The 24,211-nt window shown below is 40.5% G+C and overlaps 1 protein-coding gene across 3 annotated transcripts; it reads left to right on the forward strand.

Annotated features, from left to right (window-relative positions):
- Positions 1-754: 754 nt before the first annotated feature.
- On the forward strand, positions 755-23,800 carry TMEM14A (transmembrane protein 14A). 3 transcript variants are annotated; one of them, XM_089531094.1, is made up of 5 exons: positions 755-925; positions 17,104-17,189; positions 19,834-19,935; positions 21,626-21,713; positions 23,066-23,800. In XM_089531094.1, the coding sequence occupies exons 2-5, from the start codon at positions 17,114-17,116 to the stop codon at positions 23,103-23,105; spliced, it is 306 nt and encodes a 101-aa protein (XP_089387220.1). In that variant the 5' UTR covers positions 755-925; positions 17,104-17,113; the 3' UTR covers positions 23,106-23,800. The 3 variants fall into 3 exon arrangements, with proteins under 3 accessions (XP_089387220.1, XP_089387222.1, XP_089387219.1); XM_089531096.1 differs by lacking the exon at positions 755-925 and adding an exon at positions 12,394-13,727; XM_089531093.1 differs by lacking the exon at positions 755-925 and adding an exon at positions 14,356-14,427.
- Positions 23,801-24,211: the final 411 nt, after the last annotated feature.

Here is a 24,211-nt window from a genome sequence, read left to right on the forward strand (position 1 = left end):
CTGTGGATCATTTCCCAGTTGCCATATTTATGCATCAGCTTAGATGCTTGCTCCTAAAATACTAGTGCTGCCTTCTCCAGATAGGAAGTCTTTTCTATTCTTTTATAAAGCTGTCTTTAGTTATCAGTTAGGCTGCTCTACTTGAAGCAGAAGTTTTCATTCTCCTAAAATCTGCTTTTAATTTTATTTGTAGATAGATCATAAAACAATATTGTTAAATAAGAATATAAAGTTGATAATGCCATGCAGTAGGGCATTGGTATCTACTAGGGTTACGTTCCATGACTCTACCCTCCATGGATACCCAAATACATGGATGCTCAAGTACCTTTATATACAATGGTGTACTAAAATGGTGTTCCTCATATAAAATGGTGAATAACTAAAGTTTGCTTTTTGGAAATCTTTTGGGATATTTTTAAGTCTTAAGATGGTTGAATCATGGATGCAGAAACCATGGATACAGAAGAAGGCCAAGTGTATATACTTTTATTGAGCAAGTTTCAAAATCAGCTTCTCTTCTTCATCAGCTCCTGTTTACACAGCACAAGTTGGTATAGTGGTATGACTGTGTCTTACATATGCCTGTAGTTGTGGCTTTACCCCTACAGTGAATGCTGCTATAAACAGTGTAATGTGGCAAGCTCAGTGCACATTGCTATCCTAAAACTCCAAAACCTTACACAGACAGTCCTTTCTCTCAGGCCTTTCAGCAAAAGAACTGTTGCTTTTTTTTGGTGTTAGTTTATCCACTTCTGGCAACACACATCTTTGACACTTGTGAATGCTTTGAATTGCTCAGGTGTGACATTTTCCTTCATTGTTGTTTTGTGTCCCTTGCCAGGGTCAAGGTTATCAGCACTTCAACAGCACCTTATTTGATCAGCTGCCTGAGCCAAGAAGTCGCATGAGGACAGCTTTGCCTGCAAGTATCTTTCTTTCCAGCTTAGTATTTCAAACACTCAATAGGACATTTCCCATCCTGAATGACAGTTTCCTGAATAACATCACCATTACGACTTCAATTGGGTTTTCACTCTATTGAATATTTGCATTAGCAAATATTATGACTCCCATCCTCCAGTGATGTTTCCTGTTTTTCTGTGTAGCATGGCGCTGCTGTAAGGGATACCAGTGCAAAGGGGTACAGCCACTGACTCGCCCCCTGCACCCCACACCCAGTGTATTAGCAGTAGTTTTTATTTTTGAAGCATTTCCCCGCTTTCTGCCAGAAAATCAACAACCCAGGGATCAGAGACAGCTAAAAACATAGTAAAATCAAAATCAATATAATTAAAGCTTAAAATCAGAAAGACGACTTACATCTCCCTTCAACAACAAAATGGCTAAGCATGAAAGGCCAGATTACTATTTATTTGTTTGTTTTAAAACAAGTCATTTCCTGCCAGTGCAAGGATAATAGAGGGGGACATCTCTTGGCAGCTATGAAGGACATTTTATCTTGTGTTTCCACAAATATATCTTTGAAAATACCCAGTGGAGGCAGGGAGTGGGGAATCCTTTGGCTATAAATAAGATGCTTCATGGTAACATAAGCACACTGCTACCCTGTCGCACTCCGTCTGCTCACTCATGAAGCTCATACTGTGTCATTTGTAAGGGAATAACATCCTGGGTGTCTGGTAGCACATGTGTAACACCAGAAGAGTCTCATGATTCTTAGCCGTTGCAGGAGACCTCACACTTGAATCTACAGGCTTTTCAGCTTTCTCAAGAGCACACTGGGCTGCTTAGCATCATTATGGTGGGCAACTTGTGGCCTTCCAAAGTGGTGAATTGCTAGTCTGCTCATAACAATCCCCTCTACAATCTTCTCATAACCTCCAACATATCACAGATGAAAACCCAAACACCTGTGATCAAGCAACATCAGAGTTTGATCAAAGTGACAGAAGTTTATTGATGCGGGAGGACACAAAAACTAGGAGAGGCTACCATAGTTTGCTTTTGCCTGAGCCTACAGGGAAAGGCAAGACTCTTCCCCTCCTCTATTCTCCCCCTGGCTGAGTACAAACTGTTTTTATGCGTTGAATTCAGTTTGCTGAAACTGAAACGAGCTGAGGACAAAGGGGGAAAGGTGGGGGGGGAGGAGAGAGAAACTGGAACATGTTCAAAGCAGCTGAAAAAGTGGGACAACAGAAGATTATTTGGGATTCTTCCTGCCAAAATGTCTACCTCTGAGGTAGACGCTAGTGTTAAAATCATTCAAACAATATACAGTTTTAAAACACATTATTATTCTGCACCCAAAGGCTAATCCATGGTTCCTCAGGACATTTCAGAAAGTTGTATTTTTGAGCCAAGAACCATAACATGTCTGGAGCCAAGATTTAATGTTAAAACAGTTGAATTTAATTAGTCAAATGCTCAAGGACAGAAAGGTAATCTTTATAGACACCTCTTTCCCATATCGGATGAAGGAAGACCTGTGCTGTAGCCTGACACTTAAGAACAACTGAAGAGGTCAGTAACTGTAGATAGGAAACCAATGCCAACAGCACCAAATCTGACCTCTCCGTAGTCAGTAGAATTTTTCTTTCCCTTTCTCACACATGCCTGCCCTAAACATTTTACTAATGAGAGCTTGAAAACCAAATACCACACACACACACACACAGAGAGAGAGAGAAATAAGCCCCAGAGTGCTGATAACAGCTCCCAGCCCAGCCTGTGGTTGAAGATATCTCTATGTCAATAAATCACATTGTTGTTGTTGTTGTTTTAATCATTAAATAATCAGCAGGAGCTAGTTATTTATTTAAAAATGTGTTTTACAGATAGCCTGCCCTACTGAGATAGGGATCCTGTTTTATGAAAGTCTCCAGGGGTCAGGATGTGTATGGACAACTTGAATCATAATCTGATCTCACAGCGGACTGCCTTAGTCTGTCTGTGCTAAGGTTTGTCTGGGCAAATCACCCAACAAAGGGCTCATAATGCTGAGTACTTTTCTAAACAGATCTTCTCCCATAAGGGAGAAGGAACTAGACAATACAGAGACATTTTCTCTTGTATGATTGGGTCATAAACTCAAACTGCTTACAAATGCCATGTAAATGGAATTCAATTTGGCTACATGAGGATCACTAAAGCCTGTTGAAGGTCTCTTCCAGGTTGGTCTATAGAAGCATGAGATCAGGGATAGAGCTTCTTAGGTTTTGCTGATGGGTGTCACCTCTGCTTCACTCATTTTGTTCTTTTGGGGGGGTCTATTTGTAGTTTTTTCTTGAGATCTACAATGAGGCTCTTCCAATAGCATCAGCAGCTTCATTTATATACCGCATCATACTGAACTAAGCAATCTCTAAGCAGTTTACAACTGTAAGCAAACTGCTCCCAACAAGCTGGGTAATCATTTTAGTGACCTCAGAAGGATACAAGCCTGAGTTGAGCTTGAGCCCTGGCTAGTATTGAACTCATAACCTTATGCTTTGGAGTGAGTGGCTGCAGTGCAGCCATTTAGCCACTGTTCCACTGGGGCTGCTTCCAGTGTTTTGTTCAAATAGCAAGCATGGTTTGCAGAGCTAGAGTGATGTAGTGACTTGAGCTTTGGACTATGACTCTGGAGACCCCATTTCATTCAGCCATGGAAACTCACCAGGTGACCTTGGACAAGTCACACTCAGTTTCAGAGGAAGGAAAAGGCAAACCCTCTCTGAACAAATTTTGCCAAGAAAACCCCATGATAGGGTCACCTTAGGGTCCCCATAAGTTGGAAACAACTTGAAGGCACACAACAGCAACATTTTGCTGAGGTGATCCTACCTTGTCTTGAAGGGAAACCTCTCTCCTGATGTTAATATCACTTTCAGTAGAAAAGAACTTGGGTCAGCAAGGGATAAAACCCTTATTGTCTCTCTGTGGTCCCATTGTTGCTTCTCCCTCTATGGCAGAAGATGCCTCAAATCTGACAAATAGGGTGTTATACTAGACATTCTTCCTGCTCATACCCAAAGGATTCTAGGATAATGGGATCTGACCATCACTGCTTCAGTACTTTATAAGGTCCCTTGTGACAGCATTTCCAAGCAGGGAATCAAATAAACTGGTGATTATAGGCAGGCTTTTAGAGATAAGTGCCTGCTTCATGGAATACTTTAATGGGACATCTATTTTAGGACAAATAACAGTTTTAATTTTAAGATGTTTAGGAAGGATGACTATGCAAGTTCAAATTACGAGCCTTCCGTAAATTAGCAGATGAGCATTCTTTTACTTCATTTCTATAATCTTCAGTATATAATTGTATTGGAAAGCTGGACCCTGTCCAAAAGAAGTCTTTCTCCTTAGACCGCTTCCGTTGTATTGCTCTAGCTGAAGCCACGATGTTTCGTTTCGGCAAAATCCCAGCCAAAGTACATGACATGAAAAACACCAACTCCCTCTCAGAATTCAAACATTGTTCCAAATTTAAACTAAACTGCAAAGTGGGAATGTCCGAGAAATAACCATGGGAATTAACAGTATTTGGGATAGGGAAACTATTTTCCCCGTTTCTGGAAACAAAGGAGCATTTGATACATTAAACAACTTTTCCCATCTCCTTAAAATTTGTTTTTCTTTTCCAAGTGTCAACTCACACAAAAATCATTCCCACTGAGTTCTGTAGAACTTGCTTGGTTGTGACAGCCAACTCTGTGAACCAAAGACAATCTTCTATCTTGAGTCTACCATCAGACATGCTTTGTTCTACACATACTTAAGGTATTAGCAAGAAAGACAGGATAGTTCCAGCATAACCTCATAAATCTCCTGATTTCAATTCTGAGCCTATGAACTGCAGCGAAAGTCCCATGAGAAAACAGTGCCTATCTTTTAAAAAAACAGTCATGAGGATCCCCAAGGGAATTGGCTGGTTCAGGAGGGTTCAAGGGTTGAAGACTGAAGCTTACTTGCTAAGATTTTCTCAGTAAATAGATCATGGTAACACAGGACAAGAACTACTGGGTTCAATATGAAGAATTACCATTCTTCTTTATATAAAGCATAAACATTTGAGTCTTCAGACTTGAAAAGAAATTTGGGAAATCTTAAACTGAATTGAATGCAAATCCATAGCTCTTCTCTTTCCTTTCAGTAGGAAACACATTAATACCAGCCCTTTGTTTTCTACTACAAAAGAGCATAATTTTGCAATAAACTAGATTATGAGAATACAGATCACCCCTCAGGGATTTAAACTAAGCAATTTTGCCACCAGCACTTGAAGTTCTGTTGGAGTAATATTTCCTTTGGCCGTTATGATGAGAGACGCATCCTTTTACACTACTAGCCCATTTGTTCCATTAAATAAAGTGGAGTTTGTACCATCTTGATGCTACTGGGATTGTCATCCAGCCAGCCATACCTTTATTTATACCCCCAATTGGGACTCAAAGTGGCAAACAAAATAAAAAGAATTACAATAAAAAGGCATATGATTAAAACATACCACTAGTTGAGATTAAAACAGTATTAAACCAAATAATAATAATAATAATAATAATACCATTTGAAATATTGCTTTAAAACAAAGAAAAATCACAGCTCAGTGCTATAAAGAGCAATTTTTTTTAATAAGAGCAATCGAGTTTCCAAATCTTACTGGAATAAATAATAGTAATGCTGCCTTTCACACTTTAGTCCCAGGCTTCTGGCTATTTTCCTGCTTCAGTTTTGCTGAACGGGGGGAAATTCTGGATGGGTGCCTAGTACCTCTCCCCACCTTTCATCCTTATTTGGCTGGTTCCCAGGAGACTGATGTCACTTCCCCTTCCCACACACATGCCCTGTCACAATGCTGTAATTGTGGTAGTGTGACTTTCCTTCAACACAATGGGCTCTCTTGCTGCTTTGCTTGATATGGTGGCAGTGAAATGGATTTTATAAAACAATGGAAGGAAGAATTGAGATTTCTGATGGGCACCTCTGTCCCACTATAGGGGCAGAGTGCAACAGCTGTGTTTTCTAAGCTGAATATGCTGGGCAATTGTGGCAACCCCCAGGAAAGGCTCCATCCTTGATATACCGAGTGCTTCCACTTCCTCTATCAAAAATAAAGGGAGACTATGGGGCCCAAGGCAATCCTGGAGTTAATCACAGCTACTATTCACACCCAGAACACACCATCCTGCTCCAGGATTATTCTTTTTTCACCAGTAAATAATAAAAAAGCAAACCTTGGACAAATACCATGACCTGGGCTGACAAAGGATTATGGCAAGCAGAACAGCAGCAGTGTTGTGTGAAAAGGTCCCTGGCTTCCCTGTTTTAAACCATCTTCCTTCCATGATAAAGCTTGTGTGAAAACGGCCAAACTTTTGACATGAGGTTCAATCAAGATTCTTTAAGATTGCCAAAAGATACCTCTGTGAGATCAAGTTGTTTCTGATTTATGGTGAATCTAAGGTCAACCTATCATGGGGCTTTCTTGGCAATATTTCCCCAGAGGGGGTTGCCATTTCTTTCTTTTAAGGCTGAGTGGGAGATTTAACCAAGATTACTCAGTGATTTCCATAGCCGAGTAGCAATCTGAACCATGTGGCAATCACAACTGCTAGCTCAAGAACATAAAATATTACTGTAGACAGCCTTTGGGATGTGTGTATGTTTGATTTGCTCTGTGCATTAATCTCACAAGATTACATCCAGAATCTGCCTACCCCTCGCAGTTGCTCCAAACAGAAATTTGCCTCTATCTAATGTTCAGAGTAGAGCATATTCCACACCATCAGGAAGGGCCCCCAATCCTAGCATCTACAACATGGGAAGGGGCTAGACAGCAAGCTGGCATGGTGTAGTGGTTTGAGCATTAGATTCATTGTGGACCAGGGTTCAAGTCATCACTCAGCAATGGAAACCCACTGGGTGACCTTGGGCAAATCACATTCTCTGCTTCAAACCCCCTCTGAACAAATTTTGCCAAGAAAGCCCTGTGGTAGGTTTGCCTTTGGGTCACCATAAGTCAGAAATGACTTGAAGGCACACAACAACAATGGGGCAAGAGAATTGCCTATGAGGAAGAGAGGAAACTTCATTTCCATCAGTTCAGATGCATTACATGCACTTCAGTTTGGGCTCAACCCAATACTTGTTATGTATGGGGCATTCTGGATGGTGGGACCAATCTAGCTATTTCTGGGACTAGATCCACTTCATTCTCCTAAAACCTAACCATTGTGATTGTAGCTCAGTTGATAGGACTGTGGTCATACAGACTATTCAATCAGGCTGAAGGTGTTTGCTTTAACATCCATTCAACATCTAGCAAGAAATGTACACATGTGTCTGTAGCTCTTGTACATGTTGGGCTATGTGTTTTTAGTCTCAAATTATGCTTGCAATTTAGGTTTCTGTAGCCCTTATATTAAAAAATTTAAAACATTGGAATTTAAAAGCCCCACTCCCCCCCCCTTTTTTAAAAAAAACCTGTTTCTTTAATCCAAGGGAAAACAAAGCCTCCTTCCTTTAACCAAAATAACACCTTCATATCTTAAAGTCACTAATAATAAGATATGTTTAGTCTTGTAGACAAAAGTCTGGCATCACATTTCAAAATCTCCCAGAATATATAAATCCCCATTGCCGCTGCATTTATATGAAAAATGCTTTGCTTCTTTCTTTTCTCTCTCTCTCTCTCTCGACTTTTAACTATCACAAAGACCTGGATTACAAGGATAATTACCAAATATCTGAGGAATTTTTCTTTTACAAATAGGAAAAGAGGCACAGTATCTTTTATAATAACTCCTATAATGCTGCACTGGAAACAATCTGAAGTTTCAGATCATTTCAGATTAAAAACTGACCATTTATTTATGGTCTGGTTTCTGATGAAATGGTTAGGTTCTCAAGATCACTATGATTTAGGGCAAAGGAGATTGTAATTGTTTGTGTTATCGTTATAAATAACCTTCCCGACAAGGATCCCATTAAGAGATGGTAAAAGCCAGCTTTACTTAAGGGAATGTAGTTCCACTTTCTAGATGTAGTGATGCAGGAGGGGGGTTGAAGGGAAGAAGGGGAATGCCGGGCTATGGTCCATGCTGTGGTTCTTCCTGTCAGAAATAACAGTGTTTCATATAAGCAAACCCATAAATTTGAATTTGTAATGTAAACGCAATAATATCACTTTGGCACTGCAAATACAATAGACTAATTATATTTCTGTCATTTTTGTGGCTGAAATTATAGCTAGCAGATAGTAAGTTCCGTGGGAGAGTTCTGTCCTTAGCATACATTTGCAGCTCCAAGATAAAGACTGCCGTCTTGCTCAAAAACGTTTTTGTCCTCCGCAGCACTTTCATAGAGAACATACAATTTTAGGGGCCTATCTAGGATTTCCTGTTTATTGTGAAATTTACTGAAAGCATGTGGATACTCATGTCATTATACTTAATGGTGGGGTGGGCAAAATGTGATCTATAGGCCACACTTGGCTCCCGGGGCTGTTTTGTGGTCCCCAGGACCCTCCAGGTATCAATTGCAGAACTTGGAAAAGCAGATCCTGGAAATTGCAGTCCAAACATAACTCTTCCAAGTTGTGCATAAAAAATAATATTTGGAAATTAAGAGAAGGAAGGATTCCCATTTCCACCTCCTACAGCTACTATTTGTATCTAAAACCTGTCCCTGAAAATGTACCTGTATTGGAGAAGTCCCAGCCTCAGAGGAAGGCAATGGCAATGGCAAAAGCAATGGCAAATGTGAAGAAATCATGCCAAGAAAACTCTGTGAGGGTTGCCATAAGTCAGAACTGACTTGACGGTATGTAACAACAATAATAAAATGGTCCACAGTGGACTTGGCCTGAAATGAAAACTTTTGGGACTCAAATTCATACTATAATCAGTGAAATATTAGAAATAAACTTTGAATGCCTTCCTGAAGTATATTTGCTAAATATGACTAACAAGATTAACCATCCAGTAAGGAAGATAGAGAAAATGAAGGAGAGAATTCTTTTATACATGATAGCTGTTGCAAGAATAGTTTTAGCAAAAGAATGGATAAAGAAAGACATACCACAAATAGATGACTGGATGTGGAAGGTATTAGATATGAAGAGCTTAGATACTGTTAAAGAAAATTGAGGGAAAATAAATTAATTGAGGTTGAGCAGGCATGGAACCCAATTTTGAAATATTGTGAAAAGAAATCGCTTAAGCAATAATATGTATTAATGACAATTAATATGTTTGACAAGATAACAAAGTAAATGATATATATATGGTTAGAGAAACGAAATGTTTTGATAACACTGTCAAATGCTAGATGAATATATGAGGTAATCCCTCAAAGAATCTAAACCCAGAAAAGAACTGGGAGACAATTAGTAAACATGAAAGAAGTTTGTACATAAAGGGATTTAACACGAGAAGTCAACAAATTATGTGAATTGTAAAACTACTACCTATGATAAGAAATGTTTTTATTATATTTGTCTGTCTTGTATGTTACTTATATATGGAATAATTTTTTAAAAAAAACCAATTTGGAGCAATTTGTTAAACTTTTGTTAAAAGTTATAGAGTCCAGTTGTTGGCTAAATCAAAGTCAAATATCCCATCAAAGACAAAAATTATATCTTATACACTTATATTGTAACTCTTTTCTTAAACATTTAATTATGATTTTTATTATTTGTATGCTTAAGTTTGTGTATGTTTTTATATATAATTTTAAAATAACCATACAAATATATAGGATATAAGTAAAATTTATATTTTACATATATCCTTTATATTGATCATTATAATTATTGTAAAGGCAACAGTTTAGAATCTGATTCTCATGAATGAGTTTCAGTATGAGAGTTGCAAAAATTACACAGGGAAGGAGAGAGCACATTTAACCAATTTTAAAAATGTTCCCACAAAGTGAAATAAAAACACCTGGCACATTTAAAATCCTCAGCCTCCACTGAAACATTCAAAACAAAGTCACTCACAATCACACACACACACACACACATATAAGTAACAATCTAAACTAATATTTATTCAGCTGAGTATTAATGAGTGCAGCTGAGTTGCTAAAAACATAAGTAACATATCTAAAGATTGCTTCTGTTCTTTGTAGTTTTGCCCAGAAAATGTTTTATCTTCTGCTCCTGGTCCCCAAATCACTGGAGATTCACTAGCAATATTTTCTTTGATCAAGTTCGATAAGTAACCTCAGACAATTTTTAGGAAACTGCAAGTATCATCGCAGTGGTGGCCACCCCCCAATAAGCTTCTCTTGTAGAGATATTAATGCAAACTTCTCAGTCAGAATCCAATAATTGGAGTCAGGGAACAGAAAGGAATGCAGTGATGCAGCTTTTGTACAGTCCATGAGTGTGGGAAGAATTATGGTTCAGATTTCCTCCTCCCCATAAAGAACGAGATTTATTTGCAAAGACTTCCCTCCTCTTTGGCCAGTTATTTTGGTGTCTCCAGATTTGGAGGATCCTTGACACACTGTCCAGGATTCTCTCAGCCAGAAGCATAGAGAGGAGAGTTGTGTAATATAGGCAGTGGTGCAATTTAGATAGTGGTACTGGGCAATGTACCATTGTCATTGATGGACCCTGAGTGTGCCACATGGTGGTGGCAGGAGGCATGGCACCTATGCAACAAGAGGACATTCTGGGCTTGGTATGGAGCAGACAACAGGCAGTTCCTCTGTGCAATGATGTTCTACTACAAATTTGTCAGTAAGTTTCTCAAAGTGACCAGATCCAGCTTTCAAAAATACTTCTTTTTTGAGATTTATAGCCTGGGACAAGGTTGGGAATCCCACCTATATACAAACTCAGTTGAAACAGTCTTAATTTCAGTGGTGACATGAAGGCAGGGCTCACTGGGTTCAACCCCCAGGAGGTTTTGACTAGCAAGGCCTATGCCTGCAGTCAAGAGATAAGAAGACTAGGAGTGGGAAGGGCAGCAATGAAAGAACTAAGCAAAATCCTAAACAGCAAAGATATGCAAGCAAGCACTAAAGTTAGAATCATCCAGGCCATAGTATTCCCCCTCACCATGTATGGATGTGACAGCTGGACAGTGAAAAAAGTGGATATAAAGAAAATCAACTGGTTTGAGATGTGGTGCTGGAGAAGAATGCCAAGGATACCATTGATGACCAAAAGGCAAACACAGGAGTCCTTGAACAACTCAAGCCTGAAATATCCCTAGAAGCCAAGATGGTCAGATTAAGGCTGTCTTACTTTGGCCACATCATGAAAAGGAACAACTCATTAGAAAAGATAACAGTGTTGGAAAAGGTTGAGAGTAGCAGAAAGGGAGGAAGAGCACACACCAGATGGCAAGAGTCAACCAGGGAGGTCATGGGCATGAATCTGCAAAATCTGAGCAGAGCAATGGAGGACAGGGAGACTTGCAGATGTCTCATCTGCAGGTTTGCCATGAGTTGAGATTGACTTGAGGGCAGTTAACAACAACAACATGCCTACCACCCCTTCATGGGCTCTCCTGATCCCCCTGAGTTTAGCTGCAATCCCCACAGCAGCAGGAGGGAAACTAGATTTTCCCAGCATCAGTGCAATGTTATAAGCTAATCCCTGTTGTAGTCCAAAAGTATTTTGAAGTTTCTTGGACTTGAGCAAACAAGATCCATTGGCATCACAAAAGACCTGGTCCTGGCAAAGATGAAATTACAAGAAACAGGGTTTTTTTTAAAAGTTCAATTCAATATTGCCACTTGTCTCATTAGAGAATTTTCAAATTAAAAAGCTGGACAGTGAAGAAACTTGACAGGAAGAACATTCTTTTTGAATGTATGAATTTTTTTTTAGTTCATGATTTTTTATTGTCTGAAGTAATATATAAATTTGATGTGTATGTGTGTGTGCCTTCAAAATAGTAAGTGAGAAATGATATAGGACAGGTTATGCTGTAGTATCTTTAGGCTCGGGAAGTGGGAAGTCAATATAGTTTGTGTTAGTACTGTTAAATAGGGCCGTGTTTTGGAATTTTAGTGTTATAGTTTTGTATAAGGGGAGGGTATAGGTGGGGTGCGAGGATAGGGGCCAATGAAGTTTAGTGGATTTTAGGATAGGTTTTTAATAGAGTGGTTTTATTTGTGTTATGTGAGTAATTGAGGTTTTTTTTATAGTAATGTATGTTTTATGTTTTAAAAGTTAATAAAAATTAGATAGCTGTTAAGACGAATCTCTTCTGGCAGGACTTTCCTGAATAGATTCCCGGTCACCAAAAAGACCTAACTTGTTATACCCTGACTTCTGCTGCAGTTACTGTTTGTTGTTTTCTTGTCTATTATTTTATGTTATGTTTAAAATTGTAAATTGTTTAATTGTAATTTGGGTGGGGGGGATTTTGGGATAGGGAAATGTATGTTTTAATGTTGTAAGCCGCCCTGGTTGTGTTACAGAGAGGGGCGGGATAAAAATAAATTTTATTATTTATTATTATTTATTAGAAGATAGTTAGTGCTGGAGTCTAGAGAAAAGTTCTATGGATACCGTGGGTTGGTAAAAAGATAAAAGAATGGGCCCTAGAATAAATCAAACTTGAATTCTCCCTAGAAGCCAAAAAGACTAAACAAAGACTGTTGTACTTTGGATATGCCATGAGATTATGTTATTCACTGGGAAAAAAACCCCTATACTACTCTGCAAGGTAGGAGGCATTAGGAAACAAGGGATTGAAGGAAGCCAGGGCTCTGACTTTGCAAGACCTGAGCATGGCAGTGGATGAGTCTTGGAAATCTCTCATTCATAGGGTTGTCCTAAATCGAAAGTGACTAGAGGGCAAAAAGCAACAAGCAGTGCCTTGCATTTTTATGATCTGACTCATATGATCTCATGATCTGAATCAGGGCCTCCACTTCAACTATTTCCCACCTGACTGCTGAGCTCCCTTGATCCCAGAAGGTGGCAGTGTTATTCCTCTTTGCAATATTGCATGTCTAGGCTAAGCAAGAAGAGCCAGGCAAAAAAAAAGGAAAAGATATAAGGCTCAACCAGGCCATATTGTGCCATGTGGCTGCTGAAGTGGGCAAGTTTTCCTGGCAAAACACCTTGTGGGGCATCCCACCTCCAGGACAAGCCTTTCCTTAAAACCTATCCAGTGTTGGTCATACAGACAATAACATCCAAATTCCGCAAAACGGTGAGGCCGTTGTTGGACCAACCAAAATGTGCAAAATTCACGATGCAAAACTTTCAAAGTTTTCCAAATGCAATGGCAGAGGTTACTTGAGAAATGCAGGGTTCCCTAGCTAATAAGGGGGTAGGTAGCCTTGCAAAGGACAGAGACAACCGATCTCAAAAGGAGTGTCTTTTTGTGTTGATAATGGAGTTTAGGTTTTATTTCCTAGACTTTAAAACTCTATCTGCCAGAGTCCACAAGGCCAGAAGGAATAACCTCTGCCTGGATGGATATCCCTCCATGCCACCCTAACTGAGAACAACCACATCTGGACAAAATGTAGGCCTGTGACTCCAACATGGTCATATTTTTCTTTCTCTTGTATCATTTGTAACACCTTTGCCTTATGAAGAGGCCGGTGGAGCTTTGAAAGCTTGCAACATGGGTCTCAGAAGAAGTACCTTTTTATATTGGTAATCGAATTCAGATTTTATTTCCTGGAATGCTTTGTTCCCAGTGCCCCATGGCCAGAAGGAGAAAGGACCCGCTTGCAAAGTTATCCCCCCACAACACCTCAACACAACACAACATAACAACATCTTGATCAAATGCAGGCCTGTGAGTAATATTGCCGTTCTATGATTTTTTTTTCTCCCATACAATTTTTAAAACACTTTTGCCTGATGAAGAAGCCAGTGGAGCTTCAGAAGCTTGCATCGTGTACACTATGTTGTGCCTTTTTGCTGGTTAAATAAAGGTATCACTGTTTTGTGCATTTTGGATGGGATTGTCCATATATATTGCTCTATGGCCAATGCAGCTCCCCTCTGAGTAGGTAACATGCAGTTTGTGCCTTTTGGTTGGTCCTATAAAGGTATCCTTTGTTTTGTAGATTGGGGTGTACTTTGCTACAAGGCCAACAGGGCTACTACTCCTGATGGATAGGTAATGTGTACTTGGTGCCTTTTGGTCGGCTCCATCCTATCTTGTGTACTGTATTCTGGATGTTCTTGTATTTTTGCTACACAGTCAACATGTAACATGTATTTTGTGCCTTCCGTAAAGGTCTGTCTGTTTGGTGGATTTGGGGTGTTGTTGTCCTTTGCTACCTGGCCCACAGGGCTTCCTCATAAAGGCCTCATGGCTTCTGTGGATTTGGGATGTTGCTGTACTACTTTCCCTCTGGGCTGCAGCAGGAGGCGCGCGAGGGCAGGAAGGAAAGAGGGAAGGGAGAAGGGAAGGGAGGGAGGGAGGGAGGAAAGAAGGAGGGTCTGAGGCAGTGGCTTCAGGAGGGAGACACACCTCGGGAGCCCAGCAGGTAAGTGGGGAAGGAAGGAAGGCTGGAGGGAAAGCAGGAGCCCCAAGAGGTGGAGGGTGGCCAAGGAGAGCAGCTGGAAGAGACAGGCTCTGCTTTTCCTCCTCCTGCTGCGCCTTTACGCAGGGCCTCTCTCTCTCTCTCTCTGGCTCTGCTGGCCCAGCTGCTCCCCTTTTTGGGAGGCTTTGAGTGACAGGGAGGAGGGCGAGTGGGCCTTCAGGGAGCAAAGCCCCTCCTTGGCTGAGCAGGCGGTGCCTCTGGGCTCCTGGGAGGGAAGGAGAAGGAGGGAAAGATTAGAAAGAAAGGAGGAAGAAAGGAGGGTCTGGGGAGCAGAGGTCCTCCTCCTTATTTCCCTTTGCCAGGATCTGCTGCTCTCCATTTCAAGCCTCCTTTTCTCCAGGAGGGAATCCAAAACTCAAAGCTTAAGAAGCATGGTTTTAATGTTTCTAGGGGTGTTTCTAGTTCAGGCTGACCAGACTATTCCTCCCTTTCCAGGACCAGTCCTCCATTTCAAGTCTCCTTCTCTCCAGGAGGAATTCCAAAATGTCCTCCCTTTGGAGCATAAGCTTAGGAAGCATGGTTTTCATGTTTTATATTTAATGTAATATTTAATATGGTTTTAATATTTCTAGGGGTGTTTCTAGTTCAGGGTGACCAGACTATTCCTCCCTTTCCACAACCAGTCCTCCATTTCAAGCCCCCTTCCCTCCAGGAGGCAATCCAAAATGTCCTCCATTTGGAGCATAAGCTTAGGAAGCATGGTTTTCATATTTAACATGGTTTTCATATTTCTAGGGGTGTTTTTAGCTCAGGTTGACCAGACTTTTCCCTCCTTTCCAGGATATGTTCCCCATTTTCAGGCCTCCTTCTCTCCAGGAGGGAGTCCAAAATAGCCTCCATGTGGAGCATAAACATAACAAGCGTGGTTTCCCCCCTTCAGTTTTAATATTTTAGGGGTGTTTTCTAGGTCAGAGTAACCAGACTATTTGTTTCTCTGCTGAGAGACAAGAGAAGAAGCACTGTATATCTCGCCACACAAAAGCACAGTCATTCCCTGAGACATCAAATGGTGCCCTGAGGCACAACATTTCCTAGGATCTAAAAAACCCCTACAAACATTTAACAAAATCTCTCTCCCTGTATGTACACTGATATGTGCAAAGGGAATTCTTCATATGTTCATGGGCCTAAGCTAAACTCCTACAGAAAGTGCCAGGATTCAAAGCTACCTGGATCACATGTAATTTGTCTTGGAAAGCCTGCTACAGATATAGTTCTAATGCCTGATGATACAGCATTTTGACTTTTGGGCTGGGTTTCTGGAAGACCAGGGCTTGAAGCCTTGCTTGGTTTTGGAAACTTAGTGGGTCACCTTGGGCAAGTCACACTCACTCAGGACCTTATTGCATTATACTCTTAAAGCAGGGCTAAGTCGCTTTAACTGCTCTGCCTCCTGTTGCATTTTGGGGTTTGTAGTTCAGTGAGGCTTAAGAGCTCTCTGGCTAAATATTCTAAATGCCCCTTCCTAACCTACAAGTTCCAAAATGCAACAGGAGGCAGCCACAGCAGTTAAAGCGACATAACCCCGTAATGCAATAAGGTCCAAAGTCTCAAATCTGAGCAAATCACACCAAGAAAATCTTATGATAGGGTCACCATAGGGCTGTCATAAATCAGAAACAACTTGAAGGCATACAACAATAACAATATAGGCCAAGAGTAACCAAATTGGCCCTGTTTTCCACATCCTCGATGGGCAAACTCCAATGGTCCCAACAGCTATTTTTCCTCTCCCAGACATACTACGGGCTGCACCATGCTCCAAACAGTGGAAGTAGATGTTAAACCTCTTACGGTTCTTAAAATGGCTTGACAAAGAGGCTCAAGAGGGAGCTTATTACTACGGTCTCCATTTGGTATTGCTGTCACCTTGCTCCAAGTCTGAATCCCGGCACAAATGAACTCCACATGTGTCCTTAGTGCACTGTGTGAGAGTGGGAAGAGAGAGGTGGAATGTCAGTTTTGAATTGCAAAGCCTTTGGTATTTTAAAAGGATATTAGGGTAAAGAAGGAGAGGAAATACTTCTTTGCAGAAAAGTAAAGAATTAGTCTTTACTGTAAAATATGAAAATTAATAATAAAATGGCAAAATCAATGTTTGGTTTTCAGAATACACACACATACACACACAGTCCGCTCTCCTTATCGGCAGACTTGCCATCTGTGGATTCAACCATCCACAGACAGCAAGCCCCTGTTTTCATTAATGGCAGCACGTGCACGCAACCGTTCCACCACTAATTTTAATGAGCATGCATGGATTTTCATATCCATTTGAATACGGAGGTCTGACTGTATATGTATATATATTCAAGCCATGGATGGTTGACTCTGGAGAAAAAATCTGTGGCTGTGGAGGGCCAACTGCAATGTATGCAAATGTATTTGCAACTCTGTTTTCACACTCCATTTTTGCTGTTTTTTAAATTACCACAATCTGAATGTCTGTATTGTATGTAGTAGAGTTGTTTCCATTCACAAACCATTCTAATGGGAGCATGGACACCAGTAACATATTTTAAAATGCTTTGCTTTTGCTGGTGAACACTTCCTAACCTTTCAGCCGATTTCAACCTTTTTCAGTACCTTTTACTGTGCCTACTTTGCTTTTTCCTCTAGACTTCTCACCATGATTGTTGACTGGTTTGGCTTTGGTTATGCTGCAATTGTGGCTCTTGGAGGGGTCGTGGGATACATTCGCAAAGGTAAACATTGGAATAGTAGTATGCAGGACGATTTGTTGTTCTTCTTCTTATTGGTATTATTATTTAAATCTCACCTTTTTCCCAGTGTGGAATTCAGTACGGCTTACAAAAAACACATTGTTAAAAATTCACATAATAGAATTGGAAGAAGGGCCAGTAAAAGTAAATATGGTTAAATGGATGCAGGATCTTGGAACCAAACCCCAGTGTATAACAAGGGTCCACTGTATATATAAACTACTGAGATATATTGCCGCTCATAATGTAATTACAAGTAAGCTGTTATTTTAAATCGAAAAAATAAAAAAAAAATCACATAATACAAAAGTGAAAAAGTGATTAAACTATCAAAAATAAAACCAGTTAAAACACACACAAAACACCAGCACAAGAAAACATTGATTAGTCAATTTTTGAAACAGAAATGTCTTCATTTCTCTGTAGAAAAAAAACAGGAGGGTGCCACTCTAACCTCTCTGGGAAGAGAGTTCCAGAGCCTGAGAGCAGCCACCAAGAAGGCTGTGTCCGTGTTCCCACCAGATGTTCCTGTGAGGGTGGTGGGACAGAGAAAAGAGCCTCTCCACCAGATCTCAAAGTATAAGCTGATTCATAAGGAATAATACAGGCCTTCACGTAAACCAAATGGATATCTGGAGACTGGAAGAATTATGAAGCAATTACAGTTGGCCCTCCACATTTGCGGATTTGACTTTTGCGGATTTCATTATTTGCGGTTTTTATTAGTATTTTCTGTCTAGGAATTTCTAGGTTCCCCAGCACAACTCTACCAGACGTTGACCATAGAGTTGTTCTGGAGAATCTACAAGTTTCTAGAGAAAACACTTCTCTAGGCATTTGTAGGTCCTCCAGCATGATTCTATGATCAACTTCTGGCAGGTGTTGACAATAGAGTTGGACTGGAGGACCTGGAGATTTCTAGAGAGTGTTCTCTCAGGTAAAAAGAATAGTGTTGTTGCTTTTTGCATTTTTTCCACATTACCAGGGATCTTTAACCCCCTAATCCACCAACTCAGTTCTACAAATCAGATGCTGGTATTACTCGGGTTTATTGATTTGTATGTGCTGCATTTCTTAGAAAAGTTTATCTCTTATTTTATGCTCAGTAGACAGAACTGTTCAGTGTTAATTAACACATTATGCATTTGTTCAGAGGGGGGTGGGGGAGGAATCCTGAAAATCCCTGTAAAGTCTGAAAGTACTTTTTTCCCCTTCTACAAATGCTTTGGAATTATTGAGATCAGCTGCTCTGTTGTTCTTTTTGTGTGAGCTAAGAAGCAACAGTTCATTATTGTAATTGGTGAACTAAAATAAAAAGATGATAATGGTCAGAATCCAAGAACACTGATGCAGCTGTACACGATCCAAAACCTCCCCTTCCTCTTCTCATTTTCGTACTGCAGCACCTTGTTTTCCATGCCAGAAAACCTGTTGAGGAATTATCCAGACTTGTGGCTTCTATATAAATGCAGCATGAAATACTTTGAACCCTCATCAGTGTCAGTTAGATGTCCACCCCTCAGCATGAATTGCTATAAAAGAGAAAGCTCATGTCTTTCTGTGTTACTGGTTCTTATGTACAGAATAGAGAAAAAGGAAAAGAACATAGAAGTGTCAAATTCTGTGGCTTTTTGTCATTGTCTTAGAATCACAATCTGGAATGGACTACAAGGGTCACCTACACTAACCCACCACCTTGCAGAAATAAAAAAATAAAGTACTCCCGAGTAATGACTATCCAACCTCTTTGATAGACCTCCTAAAAAGTAGAGTCCACCACCACCCCAGGAAATCTGTTGTACTCTTAAACACTTCTTACCATCAGGAGGTTCTTCCTGATTTTTAGGTGGCATATTTTTTATTGTAATTTAAACCCACTGATTCCTGCCCTAGTCTTAAAGAACAGCAGAAAACAAGATTGATCCATCTTCTGTGTGACACCACTTCAAATATTTAAGTGTCACACACACACATACACATGCACCATCTTCTCTTGTCTTTGTCATTCTCTTTATTCATTTAATAACCATTAGCTACAAGCTGAGATCCGATAGTGACATGTTGGAGCATAGCACTCCACCAGCGTTGCTATGATAAATTTCTTATTCCAAAATTGCACAAGGTAGTTTGGCAGTGGCAAGGAGCACACCCACAGCCAAATAGTAATGAAGGGGAAAGGGAGGTGCTTGCAGTTGTGTAGCTAGGAAACAAGGAATAGCTATTATCCTTTTGGCCTTCCAGTGTAATACTTGTGGATACAGGAGAGGAATGATCCTCTCCCCCTCCATTTGCGCCCAGTTGTTTCCCCATCCTTTTAGCAACTGTTTGGTTGTGGATGCTGCCCCTCAGTACTATAAAGCTTCAGTTGCAGCAGAGAAGGGGGCATTGAACAAGGGTATCGCCTTCTGCAAAAACCATTAATGTCACCTCTAGGATTCTAGCCCAAGTATGATTTTTAATAACTTAGTTTCAAATTCCAAAAGTGATTGCTATAATTTAGAAATTGAGTTTTTTTTAAAAAAATTATGAGTACTTTTCTCTTTCTTTTTCTTTGTTTTTTGCTTCTTTTTTCTACATTTTCCCACTTTTTGATACTAAGCTTGTATATATGTGATTGCTATTGCAGGCAGCAAAATCTCATTGATTGTTGGTCTCTTCTTTGGCTTGATGGCTGCTTATGGTGCATACTGGGTAACCCATGATCCCAGGGATGTGAAGATTTCATTGAGTAAGTATCCCTTTTGTCAAGAAAAGCACCTTAGAAGAAAGGGTTGAAACACACTCTTAAGGGCATTTGCTTTACTACTGTAAAACAGAGGTGGGCAGCTGTGGAAGCCTAGCTGGCCATATTAACCACCTAGGAAATCTTGGCAAAAATGCATGCAAACACTAGTATGGGGACATGTTTTGGGTTCAAAAAAGATCTCTTCTGGGCCTAGATTTGACCAGGGGCCCCACAAAATGTGGTGGAAATGCAACTCAAGTGGATACTTTGGAGTACTTGGGGACAAAAAAGTTTTTTTAAAAAATGTTTGCAAAAATTGGTTTTTGATCCAGATATGATGGACATGCCCTCAACACCCCTAGATTTGGAGCCATTGTGAGGCAGAATATTGGGGTGGGGGAATGGTTTGCAAAAACATGTTTTTGATTCTTGGGGCAGGCAGCTTTTATCATCACAGAAACAGCCCTGTGGCCACTTGTGGTCATGAATTGCACTTTGCCCACCCCTGTTCTAAAAGACTTAATCAAAGAGCTGGATAGCCTTAAAGTGTGAAGTATTATTTTTTGTGGCAGCAGAAATTATTAATTCCAAATAGATACCAATTACCAAAATCATCTTTGATTTTTTTTGGCTATGGTGTGCATTGGCTTTTAGTGGACAAATTAAAATGGAGTTGAGGCGAGAGAGCTGCTTGTTCTCTTTAATATTGGGGGATGCTTTTCATTTGGCAAGTGATCAATGGGGAAGTCCCTGCTTTGCTCAAATTTTATTTGTGTGCCATATTTATACCCCATAGGTTTCATACTTTCCAAACAGGTTCTTGAGTTTCCTTTTAAATAGCCTAGGGGCCAAACAAATGAGCAGAAAAGAGCGGCCCGAAGCTGCTACTTCTGAAAGCGGCCTGAGACCCCTCTGACCACACCACCCACTCCTAAGGCAGCCTGCATACTCACACTGTGATTTCATGGCATGGCATCAAGCCGCACTGCTAGATTTTCCTTCCCCCCCCCCCTTTTGCCCCCACCATCCATGTGCACCGTTGCAGGAACTCACCACCGGCAACTGCTTCCTGCCTAGATGCGATCCTATTGGATGGCCAGCCCCTTTGATTATACACACAGTTACACCTGCGACCCTCCACTGGGCATCGGATCAGAGATGTGCCTAGTAAAACACTGGCAATGCACAAGCATGCCCCTCTCGCCCCCCTTTCACCCATGCCCCGTCTTGGACTGGCTGATTTCTGTAGATTGTACTTATAGCCATAGAATGTGTCACACTTTCCCTTTTTTGCATTGCTGCCTCGACCCCTGGCTCCATCATTTTTAAACGCATACCTGCACCAGTGCATTTATACACCACTTTAGGATTAGGGTTAGGATGGAGCGCTCCTTTGGGACTGGTCTCATATCAGGGCGTTTATATGCAGGGTTGAAAGTACACACTTTTTTTGGAAGGAACAGTTTCTTGCAGGTTCTTTTTAAATCTGCTTTCTCCCCTTTAGTGCGGTCACAATGTAGTTTCTGGCCGCTTCAGGGATGTGCATCATCTAAACACCAGGCCCCCAAGCAGCTGGAAACCGCTTCTTTTGACCCATCAGTTTGAGGGCCTAGTGTAGTTTGGATCTTTGAGACATGGCTAAAAGACAGGTGGAAATTTTCTATCATAATGAATACCACATGCTTGTTTGCAGTTACTGCTTTTCTTCTGACCATTGTCATGGGAGTGAGATTTAAGAGGACCAAGAAATTAATGCCAGCTGGAATCATAGCAGCTCTAAGGTAAACGGTGTTGTTTTAGACTGCAAGCCTTTTCACTCTTACTCTGGAGAAAGCCCCATTGAACATAATGAAACTTCTTTTTGTGTACCATTGCTTTTGATTGTGCTGCATATGTATTTAAAATATTGTCAAAAAGATGCTTTTCACTTGGTTTTTATCCCACTGTAGTCACAGTGGTGGGATACAGACCGCCCAAAAAGGGCGGTCTGCCCGCACCTTGTTTTGCTGTGCAAGGGAGCCGCGGTGGACAAACCACGCAGCTTCCTCGCGCAGCAAAAGGAACCCAGAAAAAGCAGGTTCTTCCTGCAATGCCATAAGGATGTCGCAGTGTGCCAATGGCGCACTCATGACATCCTTATGGCAGTGTGACGTGTGGATGCTAAGTGTCTGTTGCGTCAAAATGGCGGTGCCCTCGTTACATGCTAGGGGTGAGGCCAGTATGGGCGGTGCGCCCTTGGCCAACTCCTAGCACATGACGGGTGCACCGCAAAGGCCTGTCTGGATCGGGCCAATATTTCAAAGCTTCTCAGATGAGGTTCTGACTATACTGTAGTTATAATATGGCACTGAGATCTGGCATGACAACTTGAATGATCTGGAGGTCTGATAAAACAAGTTGCTGTGGTACCTGCTGGCAGTATATGTTGAGCACTATAGGGTGAAAGCTGTTTACTGTCATTCAGCCAAGTATCACACCTAAAACAGCTTTATTTGTGAAGGCTGCTAAAAGTATTTGCTCTACATATAGAGCAGAGGACTCATTAATTTGACTTTTTGTATATATGAACATGCATGTCTACTTTTACTAGGTGAGTGATGAGTGTAGTCCAGTACATAGACTATACTTAAGTGCAGATTTTTATCAAAGGCAGCCTTTTGCCTTAAAATTTAAAAAAGAAGAAGCAGGAGCATTGTCCTTAAGGCAATGAAAGATGGTTAGGAGTACTTCTGTAATCCTTGATAGGTTCTGGGAAGTTAAGTAGTAGCAGTTTGTGTTCTTCAGGCTTTTTCAGTGGAGAGTAGAAAATAGCATTTTCCCTTACTGGTCTTTATGGTGCAAAGAATCAAAATATTTAGAGTAGCCATCCAGATGTTGGACTGTAACTCCTAGCAATCCCAGCCAGTAGTGAGAAAGGCCACATGATTCCCACCTGTGATTTAAAATAACCAAAAATACACACACACATGGATAGGTTATGAAGTCATGATATTTCTTTAAAAAAATAAAGCATAGAATATTTGAAGCCATGCATGTGGGAATGTCAAACCTGTCTTAAATGGCAATATAACTGCTAAACTGATACCTTCATCTTTCTTTTCCTTCCTTCCTTCCTTCTTTTTTTTAAATGTAGCCTTCTGATGGTTTTGAGACTTGTCCTTCTGCTGGTATGAATGACCAAAGCAGCAAGAAACAACGTTTATATCATTCAATGTGAACAAGCAAAAATTTCGACGCTTCCCATTCTCAGGGATTTGGTTCCAGGCCACCCCTCATGCAGATGGTAAAAAATGCAGATGGACGTGTCCCATATTATTCAGTGGCAATTATCCATGGGCAGTCAAATCTGCGGATTCCCAGCCTGCTAATACTAAGGGTCCACTGTAATGTCTCTATAAATCAAGTACCCAAAGGCAGTGTTACTCCTTGTAGATTTGGGACTAGATTCTTCAAATTACATTGTGTTTTTAGTGCCATTTTCCTGGCATCTGTGTTTTTGCTTACAGTGGCAACTAGTTTGTTCTTTTAAAAATCTTAATTCTTTATATGCTAAGGAGCTTTCAATTCTACCTTTCTCCCACAAAAGATAAGTGGGGGGTCACAGGGCCTTTGAAACTCAGGTTAGCTGTATTTAGTGGGCACACAATTTGTATAAAGTCCCAAATAACAATTTTTGGAGAACATGTTATGAAGCAATGTAATATGGATCATGTAATATATTGCTGCTTACTTGCTGACAATTTATTAAGTTTTGTTTCAGTAGCACCAGAAAGATCTTTATTTTGGAAACGCAGTAATGCTTGTCTCCTAAAATCCAACATGTATAAACTGCCAAAAACCTGAAATAAAGAAATTTCAATACTTTGAAGCCGTACCTGTGTGGCTTTTGACTTTAGAATATGTCAGGGTTTTTGTTTTTTTGAAATATTTTGATATTTGAATTGCATGGAAGAAGAGACATATGACTACAAGAGCAATTGGGATGCTAGAACTAGTTTGTCTGTTTATATCCCTGAATCCTTGCTTTCATGGAACCGCAACTTTTCATCATGACCCAAAGAAAGGGCATGCCAACTTTCCAAAGCTTTTGTTAATGAGCTAAAACTTTTATTATTGTTTTCTTGAGAAACAAAAATAAACCTATCCTACCACTGAAGAAAGAAGTGTCCTTTGGTAGTTAATGCACGCTATCAATGTAGGTATTACTTTCAGACAAAATGCTTAGAATTACTCAATGGCTACCATCCTGCACTGGTACCTCTTCAGCTGAACTGGTTTG

The sequence above is a fragment of the Sceloporus occidentalis genome, unplaced genomic scaffold (assembly GCF_023333645.1).
Source record: "Sceloporus occidentalis isolate IW3139 unplaced genomic scaffold, rSceOcc1.0.p SCAF_6, whole genome shotgun sequence".
NCBI lineage: Eukaryota > Metazoa > Chordata > Lepidosauria > Squamata > Phrynosomatidae > Sceloporus > Sceloporus occidentalis.